Genomic DNA, 13,303 nt, shown 5'->3' with positions numbered 1-13,303 from the left:
AAACCCCTGACCACGTGGAGGAACTAGTTTTTCTCTACCTGCTATAGCAAAACCTCTCATCATTTTGGATACCACGACTAGATCGCCCCTCATCCTTTTCTACTCTAAAGGAGAACAATCCCAGGGCTGGATTTTATGGTCACCCCAACCCACTCCCCTGCCAGGGATGTTTTCAGTTGGGAGATGGGGGGGAGCCATGTAAAATGTGATGGGTGCCTAACTCACTGCCTTCCTGGCCACCCCGACCCAATCTCCATAAAATAGTAGGCAGGCACCAAAATCAGCAGCCTGGCTGCAAATTTTATATAAATAATTAACGGGATATTGAGCTCGTTACCAAGCCAATTGATCCAAATATTATGTGCCCATGTCATAATTGGCTTGGGCAGGTGGGTAGGAATGAGTAGGCCTTTTTTCTAACCTTTGTAGAAAAGGTGGGAAAGCAGTGGGGTGTACTGTATGCATCAGGGCAGCCCCCCTCCCAAAGATGTTACCCCGCTTTATTCCTCCCTGCCCGGCCTCCAAAACCCGTTCCCTGACATCCTAACACCACCCCTCCCCCACCTCACCAGGTTCTCTGATCCCTCCCCAATCATATCCCCAGGCTTAGTGGGTCCGGACACATGGCTGTCATTATCCCTGTGCCTATTTCCAGTACCAGCGGCGCCCACTACTCCATTCTGGTGCTGCTGGGACTGCTAGAGCTGCCAGCCAATCAATCAGACTGGCCAGCAGCTTGAGGGCGCTAATTATCACTGTGAGGCAGGCTTTTTTACTAAAGTTGGCAATATGCACTCTCTTCCTCCTACCATGAAGTTCAGTTTTTTCAATCCCTCCTCATAACTGAGCTCCTTCATCCCTGGTTATCATCCTGGTAAACATCTTCTGTACTCTCTCCAGAAACTTGACATCCTTCCTGGTGGCTAGAGTTCTACACAATACTCCTGCTGAGGCCTAAAAAATGATTTGCAATCATTGAGCATAACTCCCTTGGTTTTGTATTCAATGCCCATTTTACAAAGCCAATTATCCCATTCATTTTCTTAACTACCTTGTAAACTTGCCTTGCCACCTTCAAAGATTTGGGACTATACATCCACAGGTCCTATGTTCTTGGAAAAACTCAGCAGGGCTGACAGCACCTGATTCCTCTCCGCAGATGCTGTCAGACCTGCTGAGTTTTTCCAAGTATTTTTGCTTTTGTTTCAGATTTCCAGCATCCGCAGTATTTTGCTTTTATTTTGGTCCTATGTTCTTACACCTCTTCAAATTAGCACCATTCACATTATACTGCCTCTCTATCCTGTTTCTTTCAAGTGCATCAATTTACACACACCCACATTAAATTGCATTGGACATGTGTCTGTCCTGACTGTCGATAGTCTGCACATATTACACTGGCTCCTTATTCAGTTGTCAAGATTTGTATCTATCATAAACATCAAAATTGTAATCCCTGTACCCAAGTCCAGGTCATATAGCGACTCCTGGGGGACCCCACTGCCTGTTTTGCTGCAGTTAGAAAAACATATGTTCACCACACTCTCTGATTCCTGTCCCTCAGTCAATTTCACTTACAAGTTACCATTTCTACCATGTATTTCTGTACTCAAAACTGGTTCGTTACGTGGTATTTTATGAAAGTCCGTGCACATAACATCTACCACATAACCCTCATCAATCCTCTGTTACTTGGTCAAATCAGAGGTTAGTCAGACATCTTTAACAAATTCATTCTGGAAGTCATTAACCCATGCATCACTAAATAGTATTAATTTTATCCCTGACAATGGCATGTGGTAGTTTTCCCACCACTGATATTAGGCTGATTGGCCTGTAGTTACCAGGTTTATACCCCTCTCCTTTTTGGAATATAGGTGTACCATTACAATCCTTCAATCCTCTGGAACCATTCCAATATAAAAAGGGGACTAAAAAATTGTGATCAGAGCTTCTGCTATCTCCATCCTATGCATTCCATCATTACCTGGTGACTGGTTAACTGAGATTTAGAACCTACTTCTTATCTATTTTTATTCTATCCAATATCTCAATCCTCCATTAACTTCACCTGCATCTTTCTCCAAATGAGAAGTACAAATTCAGTACCTCAGCCATACCCTCTGCCTCCACAGGATGATTTCCTCTTTGTCTCTAATTGGTTCCACCGTTTCTTTAACTAACCTTTTGTCTTTATATATTTGGAAAAGATCTTGGGGTTTCCTTTTATGTTACCTGCTCATCTTTTTTTCATTCTGTCTCTTTATCCATATATACTTTTTCAAATTATGCCTTCAATCTTTATGTTCTGCCTGATTTTTGGTTGTATTCTGTATCTGAACCTAACATATGTCATAAACTTCCATTTTCTATTTTATTTTTACCTCTACTCCTTTGTCACCCAGCAAGCTTCTAACATTAGATGCCCCATCTTTCTTCCTCAGGGAAATATCCTTGGTTTGTACCAAAACAATGCATTGATAACAGCCATTGTTCATTTACTGCTTTCTTGGTCAATCTTTTTTTCCAGTCTACCTACGCTAGATCTCTTCTCAAATTATTGAAATTGATTCTCCTCCTGTTGGGTTCATGTTCATCTTTGACATTTCACTGTCCCCTCCCAATAATTACTTTAAAACTAATTATATTGAGGTTACTATTAACTTGATGTGCTCCTGCTGAAACACTCTACTTGGCATACTTCATTCCCCAGAACTAGACTCAGTGACGTTTCATTCCTTGTGGGGCTAGAATCATATTGACTGAGAAAGTTCTCCTGTATACACTTCAGGAATTACTCAATCTCCTTGCCCTTTATTCTGTTTCTTTTCCCAGTCCATATTAAGGCATGTGAAGTCCACTGCTATCACTATTGTTCCTACAATATTTTTACATTTCTCTGAAATTTGCCTGCAGATTTGTCCCACAGTCTCTTTCTGACTATGGGATCTACAGTAAACTCCTAGCAATATAACAGCTCCATTTCTGTTCCACAATTTTAACCAAATAGATTTTGAACTGTGTAGTATAATTGGGGTCAGCGCTAGGACACAGGAGAGCCTGGGGTTAATGAGCAAAGGGAAGGCAGTGGCAGCAGAACAATGACCTCAATTTTAGTGACAGAGGCCCATGAGCTCTTCTTTGTAGGACAAGAGGGTGAGAGAGCAAGAGAAATCTTGGTAGAGGAAAAAATAAACACAAGAATCCTTTGCGCTCCAGCGTGATCCTGCAATAGTATGTTTTTGATGGATTAAATCAGCCACACCTGATAATGGATGTCTAAATGTGTTACCTCAAAGTACGGATAAGCTATCAGTGGCAGTAATCCACAAATAGTTGGGAAGACTTCCAAAGGAATGTAGTATGATTTTCATAAAAATTGAAACAACTGCTTTAAAAGAAAAAGGTATTTACTGATTCTGCCAATCACCCCAGAGCAGCAGTCAATAAAGCAAACAGAATTATTGACAAAATGCTAAATGCCAGGTTGGAGGAAGTTGTACTTGAATTACACAGTGCCCTGATCAGATCACACTTTATCTCATGTGGAAGAAATACAACAGATTACATTCTTTACAGGCAAAATAGGAATGTAAGCAAGCTTAGCCACTTTGCCGTAATGTTCTCTTTGCTTACCTTGAATTCTCTCGTAGGAGATTGTGGGCAAAAAATGAGGATGCACAATGAATTTCAGATGACAATTCACCATACCCAGTCTCCCACAGAACTGTGCTGGCAGCTGAATTGGAACGTAGCAACTCAGCAGGGCACCACTTTAAACACCCGCTAGTTAAAAACACATGCAAAATGTAGTACAAATGTCATCAGCAGTACAACTAAAATTGATCTACAAATGGGTGAAGCTTGGGCCCTGGCTATAAAAACCACAGTCGGGGACCTTTTCAAAAGTTACATTTCTGGAGAGCTGGGAGGGCCAGCAGTGAAGGGTAACAGTTATTGCTTTTAACAAAAACATTTGATGTGAAGTAAAAGCATACATGAGCTAGGTACTGCATATAGAAAAAATAAAAGCACCTTGATGTGGCTTTCTCTATCGCCTTCCGTTTATCATCCAGCATACAATTAAGAAGTTTCACAGTAACATTCATGGATCCATCAGAAAGCATTGTGATAAAACTGGAAAGCCTGTGTAATTTGAATTCTGCTAGTTCGTCCTGTTCAGATCTCTGTTCTGCAGCAATGTTCATCTGATTTAATAGAAAACTGACATTAGTTTTAATCGTAAGCTTAAGCATTTTTAAACCGAGAAATTCATATTTTTAGAATTAAGAGACAATCTGTTAAAAGAAATATGATCATAGAATGAAATACAATTGATCAGAGTTTGTTCCACATCTAAAGATTATAAAATTAATCTGTAAATATAAACACATAAATATCATTAAAGTTCAAAGTTCTCAAGCAATAGCCCTATCATTCTCTGCTCTGAAGGGTCATACAGACTCAAAATGTTAACTGTTTCTCTCTCCACAGATGCTGTCAGACCTGCTGAGTTTTTTCCAGCATTTTCTGTTTTTATTATAGCACTAGTGTTTTTTCAGTGTAACAATCAAGATAAAATGTATTTATAGAATACATAGATTCCTGGACAGCTTAGTCAGTTAAGATGGTTCAGAAAAGTCTGAAGTTCAAACCACAGCTGTGTTCAGTTCATAGGTCTCATCCATGCCAATGTTGGTGCACTACAATTGGTCTCAAAATCCAAATAGCCAAAACAATTACAGAATTGTTGCAGCACAGAAGGATGGAAAGAGAAAAACTGATCCTGGTCACTGTCTAATAGGCACAACCGAAAGTGTGGATGAATGGACATCAGATGAGCTTAGGATAGAATAAGGCTGCGATGTCTCCCACCCATGAATCGTGGGAAATGTCTACATTGCATTTTCTTGCTAAATAATAGGATCCATCTCAAATACTATATCACTGACTCACATCTTTAATTTTATTGTTATACTGAACTATATTTTTAATGTTGTTATTCCGGGCAAAAGCAGTTAAGAGGTGACCTGGATGGGAATTTAGTTTTGAGCCTGAATTGACCAAATGTTTTACTGATCCAAAACATGTAAAAGGGGCCAAATGATCAAAAGGCAGACTTCAGCAGAAATCTAGCTGGGTTGAAAACAGACAACTTCTTGTGTGGGAACTAAGATAAAACACATCTCAGAGGCACAGATAGTTAAATTGAGACAAAATAACTGAACACCCAGTTTTGGCCAGACAATATCCCCGGAATGTTTCAAAGCTTGGGAAACTAAAGGTCTTGGGAGCTGGGCACAGCCAAGTTGGGCAGATGGTTCAGTGACAGGGTTAGCAATTCAGGTCATCAGATGAGTTCTGCTGAAGGGTCAACATTAGTTGCGATTTTCCCCTTGAAGGCAGAAATTTACAGTTGGCCAATTCTTGAATTGCAAACCTGACTCTTATACAAACTCGTATATTTTCAACCCTGGAGTCAGGGGTGGGGTCATGTTGGGGCTGCAGCCCCCTGAAGCAGGGAGAAGACAGGAACCGGACTGAAAACTATGTCAGGCGCAAAGACAGAGGCATCCCACCCTGAGCCCAGTAAAAGGCCTGCCTCCATTGCCGTCATGGAATGGTTACTCTGTAAGCAACTTCATGGTGGAAATTATTGTACAGTAAGTCACCCTTTTGAGTAGATTCTCCCAGCTGTGTGCATACAGCTGTGTGTGTGGCAGATAACCCACCAATAATGCGATGTCAGCTGTTTAAATATGCTTAGGACACACCAGGCATGGAGCATGTGTCTTTGTGGGATCGGAAAGTTGGATGCTAGCAACAAACGGGGTACCTTCAATTAGAGCTGTGAGGAGGGATGATATACAAAATGAATCATCAAATGAGGCCATTGGGTTGAGCTCAAAAATAAAAACAGGGCAGCCACACTACTAGGAGTGTACTACAGACCCCCAAATAGTGAGAGGGTAACTATGTAGGCAACCTTCTGAGTGCAAAAACAACAGGGCAATAATAGTTGGGGACTTCAACTAACCTAATATCAACTGGGATATGAAAAGCGTAATGGGCACAGAAGGCACAACATTCTTGAATTGCATGCAAAAGAACTTTTTTAGCCAGCACATAAGAGGCCCAATGAGAGGGAGCACAATTCTAGATTTAGCTTAGGAAATGAAGCTGAGCAAGTGGATGAAGTAGAGGCGAGGGACCATTTTGGAGATAGTGACCATAATACAGTTAAATTTAGCATAATTATGGAAAATGACAAAGATAGAACAGAAGTGAAAGTTCTAAATTGGGAAAAGACAAATTTTGTGAGGCTGAGAGGTGATCTGGTGAAAGTGGACTGGTTACAGCTACTTGAAGAGAAATCAGTGACAGACCTGTCGGAGGGCATTCAAAAGCAAGATTCTACAGGCACAGTGTAGACAAAGAAAAAAAGAGTGGTACTGCAAAATCTAGAGCCCCTGGTTATTTATTTATTTATTTATTTAATTGTTCATTCACGGGACACGGGCTTCACTGGCTGGGCCAGCATTTATTGCCCATCCCTAGTTGCTCTTGAGAAGATGGTGGCGAGCTGCCTTCTTGAACCACTGCAGTCCATGTGGTGTAGGTACACCAACAGCGCTGTTAGGAAGGGAGTTCCAGGATTTTGACCCAGCAATGGTGAAGGATCGGCGATATGTTTTCAAGTCAGGATATTGAGTGACTTGGAGGTGGTGGTGTTCCCATCTATCTGCTGCCCTTGTCCTTCTAGATGCTAGTGGTCATGGGTTTGGAAGGTGCTGTCTTGGTGAATTCCTGCAGTGCATCTCGTAGATGGTACACACTGCTGCTACTGTGCATCAATGGTGGAAGGAGTGAATGTTTGTGGATGTGATGCCAATCAAGTGGACTACTTTGTCCTGGAGGATGTCCAGCCTCTTCATTGTTGTAGGAGCTGCACTCATCCAGACAAGTGGGGAGTATTCCATCACACTCCTGACTTGTGCCTTGTAGATGATGGACAGGCTTTGGGCAGTAAGGAGGCAAGTTACTCGTCACATGATTGCTAGCCTCTGACCTGCTCTTGTAGCCACAGTATTTATATGGCTAGTCCAGTTCAGTTTCTGGTCAATGGTAACTCCCAGGATGTTGATAGTGGGGTTTCAGTGATGGTAATGCCATTGAACCATCAAAGGGCGATGGTTGGATTCCCTCTTGTTGGAAATGGTCACTGCCTGACACTTGTGTGACACGAATGTTACTTGTCAGCCCAAGCCTGGAAATTGTCCAGGTCTTGCTGCATTTGGACACGGACTGCTTCAGTATCTGAGGAGTCGCAAATGGTGCTGAACATTGTGCAATCATCAGCAAACATCCCCACTTCTGAACTTATGATGGAAGGAAGGAAAGTCATTGATGAAGCAGCTGAAGATGGTTGGGCCTAAGACACTACCCTGAGGAATTCCTGCAGTGATGTTCTGGAGTTGAGATGACTGACTTCCAACAACACAACCATCATCCTTTGTGCTACGTATGGCTCCAACCAGCGGAGAGTTTTCCTCCTGATTCCCATTGACTCCAATTGTGCTAGGGCTCCTTGATGCCACACTTGGTCAAATGCTGCCTTGATGTCAAGGGCAGTCACTCTCACCTCATCTCAGAAGTTCAGTTCTTTTGTTCATGTTTGAATCAAGGCTGCAACGAGGTCAGGAGCTGAGTGGCCCTGGCGGAACCAAAACTGGGCGTCAGCAAGCAGGTTATTGCTAAGCAATTGCTGCTTGATAGCACTGTTGATGACCCCTTCCATTACTTTATTGATGGAGAGTAGACTGACGGGGCAATAATTGGCTAGGTTGGATTTGTCCTACCTTTTGTGTACAGGACAACGTACTGGGCAATTTTCCACATAGCCGGGTAGATGACAGTGTTGTAGCTGTGCTGGAACAGCTTGGCTAGGAGTGCGGCAAGTTCTGAAGCACACCTTCAGTACTATTGTCGGAATGTTGTCAGGGCCCATAGCCTTTGCAGTATCCAGTGCGCTCAGCCGTTTCTTGATGTCACATGGAGTGAATCGAATTGGCTGAAGACTAGCATCTTTGATGCTGGGGAGCTCCGGAAGAGGCAGATGTGGATCATCTACTCGGCACTTCCGGCTGAAGATTGTTGCAAATGCTTCAGCCTTATCTTTTGCACTGCTGTGTTGGGCTCCTCCATCATTGAGGATGGGGATATTTGTGGAGCCACCTCTACCAGCGAGTTGTTTAATTGTCCACCACCATTCACGACTGGATGTGGCAAGACTGCAGAGTTTAGATCTGATCATTTGGTTGTGGGATCACTTAGCTCTGTCTATCACTTGCTGCTTATGCTGTTTGGCACACGGTCCTGTTTTATAGCTTCACCAAGTTGACACCTCATCTTTAGGTATGCCTGGTGTTGCTCCTGGCATGCCCTCCTGCATTCTCCATTGAACCAGGGTTGACCCCTTGGCTTGATGGTAATGGTAGAGAAGGGGATATGCTGGGCCATGAGGTTACAGATTGTGTTCAAGTACAATTCTGCTGCTGCTGTTGATGGCCCACAGTGCCTCATGGATGCGCAGTCTTGAATCGCTAAATCTGTTCGAAATCTATCCCATTTAGCACGGTGGTGGTGCCACACAAGATGATGGAGGGTATCCTCAATGTGAAGGCAGGACTTCATCTCCACAATGACTATGTGGCAGTCACTCCTACCGATACTGTCATGGACAGATGCATCTGCGGCAGGCAGGTTGGTAAGGATAAGGTCAAATATGTTTTTCCCTCTTGTTGGTTCCCTTGCCACCTGCCGCAGACCCAGTCTAGCAGCTATGTCATTTAGGCCTCGGCCAGCTTGGCCAGTAGTGGTGCTACTGAGCCACTCTTGGTGATGGACATTGAAGTCCACCACCCAGAGAACATTTTGTGCCCTTGTCACCCTTAGTGCTTCCTCCTTATCTGGAAACATACGGTGAAGATAAAACAGAAAAAGAAAGCTTATGACAGTCACAAAAAATTAATACGTTAGAAAACCTAGGGGAGTATAGAAAGTACAGGGGTGCAGTCAAAAAGGAAATTAGGAAAGCAAAGAGACGATATGAAAAAATATTGGCAGGTAAAATCAAGGAAAACCCAAAGGTGTTTTGTCAGTACCTTAAGAGGAAGGGGATAACTAAAGAAAGGGGAGGGCCTATCAGGGATGTATAAGATAACCTATGCATTGATGCAGAAGATGTGGGCAGGGTTCTCAATGAATACTTTGTCTCTGTCTTCACAAAGGACAGGGATGATGCAGATATTCTAGTTAATGAGGAGGAGTGTGAAATATTAGATACAATAAGGATAATGAGAGAGGAAATACTGGAGGAACTGACATCCTTGAAGGCTGATTAATCACAAGGGCCGGTTGGATTGTTTCCCAGGCTGTTAAAGGAAGCCAGGGAGGAAATAGCGGACACCCTGAGAATAATTTTTCAAGCCTCATTAGATACAGGCGAGGTACCAGAGAATTGGAGGTCTGCAATGTTTAAAAAGGGTGCAAGGGATAGGCCAAATAAATATAGGTCAGTCAGTCTGATTTTGGTGGTGGGCACATCATTAGGGTCAATTTCGAGGGTAAGGATAAACTGTCACTTAGAAAGGCAAGGATTAATCAGGGATGGTCAGCATGGTTTTGTAAGGGAAAGTTGTGTCTTACTTAATTGAAATTTTTGAGGAAGTAACAAGGAGGGTAGTGCAGTTGATGTGATGTACATGGATTTTAGTAAAGTATTTGATAAGGTCCCACATGATAGACTGGTCAGAAAAGTAAAAGCCCATGGAATACAAGGGAATGTGATGAGTTGGATCCAAAATTGGCTCAGTGTCAAGAAAGCAAAGGTAATGGTCGAAGGCTATTTTTACAAATGGAAAATGGTTTCTAGTGGTGGCTCAGTGTTGGAACCCTTGCTGTTTGTGGTATATGTGAAATGATTTGGACTTAAATGTGGGAGGCATGATTGAAAAATTTGCAGATGACACAAAAATCGGCCTTGTGCTTGATAGTGAAGAGGATAGCTGTGGATTCCATAATGATATCAATGGTTTGATTGATTGAATGAAAAACTGGCAACTGGAATACAATCTACAGAAGTGTGAGGTAATGCATTTTGGAAGGGCAAACAAAGCAAGAGAATAAACAATAAAAGGGAGGATATTGAGAGGGGTTGAGGAAGTGAGAGACCTTGGAGTGCATGTCCACAGGTCCCTGAAGGTGGCAGGACAGGTAGATAAGGTGGCATATGGAATGCTTTCTTTTACTGGATGAGGTAAAGAATACAAAAGCTGGGATGTAATATTGGAACTGTATAAAATACTGGTTAGGCCACAGCTAGAGTTCTGTAAACAGTTCAGGTCATCCACATTTCAGGAAGGACCTAATTGGTCTGGAGAAAGTACAGAAGGGATTTAGAAGAATATTGCCAGGGCTTGAAAATTGCAGCTATGAGGAAAGATTGGGTAGGCTCGGGTTGCTTTCCTTAGAACAGAGGAGGCCAAGGGATGACTTGATTGGGGTGTACAAAATTATGAGAGGCCTAGATAGAATAGACAGGGAAGACTGATTTGTCCTAGCAGAGAGGTCAATTACCAGCAAGCATGGATGTAAGGTGATTTGTAGAAGGATTAGAGCGAACATTAGGAAAATCTTTTTCACCCAGACGGTGGTAGGTGACTGGAATTTGCTTCCTAGATTTGTGGTTGAGGCAGAAACCTTTAACTCATTCAAAAAGTATCTGGATTTGCACTTGAAGTGCATGTAACCTGCAAAACTATGGACCACGTTCTGGGAGTTGGGATTAGAATGGGCAGCTAGTTTTTTCAACTAGTGTAGACACGGTGAGCTGAATGGCCTCTTTCTGTGCTGTAACTTTTCTATGGTTCTCCCCTGGCGTTTCCTTAAGTGACAGCCAACTTCCCGCCTGTGCTTGTCCCACAGTTGATTTTGATCTTACTTTAATGTATCATGCAATGTGATGGCTCCCTTGCAGGTCATTGGCTGTTGAGGGCCAAAAGAATGGTGACAATTAAGAAAGGATGCCTCCCTTCAGTATTTCTCTTTATTCTTTCATGGGATGGAGGCATCCTGGCAAGGCCAGCATTTGTTGGCCTTTCCTAATTGCCCTTGAACTGAGTGCCTTGCTAGGCCAGTTCAGAGGACAGTTAAGACAGACCATATTGCTGTGGGTCTGGTGTCATATGTAGGCCAGATCAAGTAAGGATGGCAGTAAGGAAATTAATTAAAAGACATTAGTGAAACAGATGGGTTTTTACAACACTCAATGATAGTTCAGTGGTCACACTAAAACTGAGACTAGTTTTATATTCCAGATTTACTAATTGACTTTACATTCCACCAGCTGCCCCCGCGCCCCCACCCCACCTTCCCCCAGTGGTTAATGTTCCGTCCCGGCTCTGGATCCCTGTTACACATGGACCACTGCAAAAAAAATTATAAAACATATACTTATCAAACAATTAACGGTGCTGTTCTAGTAGCAGCCAGAAAAGTCACATTGTAATGCATAAAAATTAGCCAAATGATTGATGATACTAGTAGTTTTATATTGACTATGAAAATTATGTGTTGTAACTGGGGTATTGGTTCTGCTAGCATGCATTCTAGGGAAATTTAGAATATGTATATGCTTACTAAACCAGGCTCGTTATTTCAGTTTCATACTATTAAGGTGATATTCATCAATATTCTGGAAAAGGAACATATAAATTCTCTAAAATTTAATGTTATGGCAGCCCCATGTCAACTAGTCCCTTTCAAATGATTGTTTCTGAAGTACAAGATACTGAACTCAGCTTCAAACAAGGCTTACGGTAAACAGTGATTCTGAAGAACCAGGAAAGTATTAAATAAAAAAATTTAAAATGGCATTGTGCTAAAATAGAAACAGAATATTTCTTCAGCAGACAATAATTTGTTTAAGAAAATTGCTGTACCGGGTTTAAGGACTGACTGTAGAGTTTTAATGAAAGTTCGTCTAATTTAAAATCCAACTTCAGTGTCGTTTTGACTCTTAGAGGTTTGTGTGTTTCTACAACAGCAGCTGTTACCACAGTTCTTCCTAAAAAAGAAAAAAAATATTTTTTTACAGTATTACAATGACATCAGCTTTTTACTCAAAATGACTATCCTTCTCCACAGATTTTTTTTTCATTTCCCCATGGCAGTTTAAGAATTTCAGTCCAGTTAATAAGCTGATACCAACAAAAAGTAAAAGTGACAACGGGGCTACTGGTTTGTTCTAAAAGCTCAACTTGTTCATTAATGTCCTCCATGAAAGGAACTTTGCCATCCTTATAACTGCTCTGGTCAATATGTGATTCCAAACTCATATCACCATGGTAAATTCTTAAAGCTACTAAGTTAGGTCATTAGTATAGAGGGAGAAATACTCAGGAAGTCTGGCAGTACCAGCGGAGAGAAAAACAGAGTTAATGGCCGGGATTTTCCGGCCGGCCGCAGCGAGTTTCCCTCACGGCAGGCCATTCGAACCTCCGTTGACTTCGGTGGGACCAAAAGATCCTGCTAGCAGGAGGGGCTGGAAAATCCCGCCCAATGTTTAATCAGAAATGGAAAAATTTGGCAATGTGAAGTTTAAAGCAAGTAAAGAGGCAGGGAAAACAGGGTAAGGGGAGGATAGCACAAAAAGGAGGGCTGTGATAGGGTGTTAAACAGGAGAAATTAAATGACAAAAGTTCATTATTATTATTTGAGAAGAGAGCTTCAATATTCACATTTTTAAATGTTTATTCTCAGGATGTGGGCAACATTGACAAAGCAAATAGTGTTCCCATTAATGTTAGGTACAGGCTTCCATTAATTTGACTTTGAGGATAAAAGAATGGCAACATGTGTTACTTGGGTGGGCCTACAGATGATTGTGTTCCCATGATCTTACTGCTGTTGTACCTTCTGGTATTTGAGGTCATGTGACTGTCAGTGTAAGCTTGGTGCTGCGGTGATACATTTGGCATACAGCATGTACTATAGTCACAGTCCACTGATAGTGAAGAGGGTTGATACTTAGTTGAGTGATAGCGTATCAATCAACTATTCCAACCTAGATGGTATTGAATTTCTTGAGTATTAAAACTGCATCCAAAGAAGCAACTGATGACTATTCCATCACACTTCTGGCATCAGGAGCAAAGCATGCACCACCTGCCCTGCTCTTGTAGTGAGATTGTTGATATGGTTATATATACACACACTGTACAAAGGCCTTTTTTAAAATGGC

At 42.0% G+C, this 13,303-nt stretch overlaps 1 protein-coding gene across 7 annotated transcripts in view; it reads right to left on the bottom strand.

The window, feature by feature from the left end:
* vps13a (vacuolar protein sorting 13 homolog A) overlaps positions 1 to 13,303 on the bottom strand; it is a 524,014-nt gene that overhangs the window by 234,255 nt on the left and 276,456 nt on the right. For all 7 annotated transcript variants that reach the window (XM_041186720.1, XM_041186723.1, XM_041186721.1 and 4 more), the window contains exons 36-37: positions 12,003 to 12,127; positions 4,036 to 4,208 (exon numbers count right to left, since the gene is read on the bottom strand). In XM_041186720.1, coding sequence (XP_041042654.1) covers positions 4,036 to 4,208; positions 12,003 to 12,127 — 298 coding nt within the window. The remainder of the gene's footprint in view (positions 1 to 4,035; positions 4,209 to 12,002; positions 12,128 to 13,303) is intronic.

Source organism: Carcharodon carcharias, chromosome 4 (genome assembly GCF_017639515.1).
Source record: "Carcharodon carcharias isolate sCarCar2 chromosome 4, sCarCar2.pri, whole genome shotgun sequence".
NCBI lineage: Eukaryota > Metazoa > Chordata > Chondrichthyes > Lamniformes > Lamnidae > Carcharodon > Carcharodon carcharias.
The sequence above is the reverse complement of the archived record's forward strand: the minus strand, read 5'-3'. Positions and strand labels throughout refer to the sequence as shown.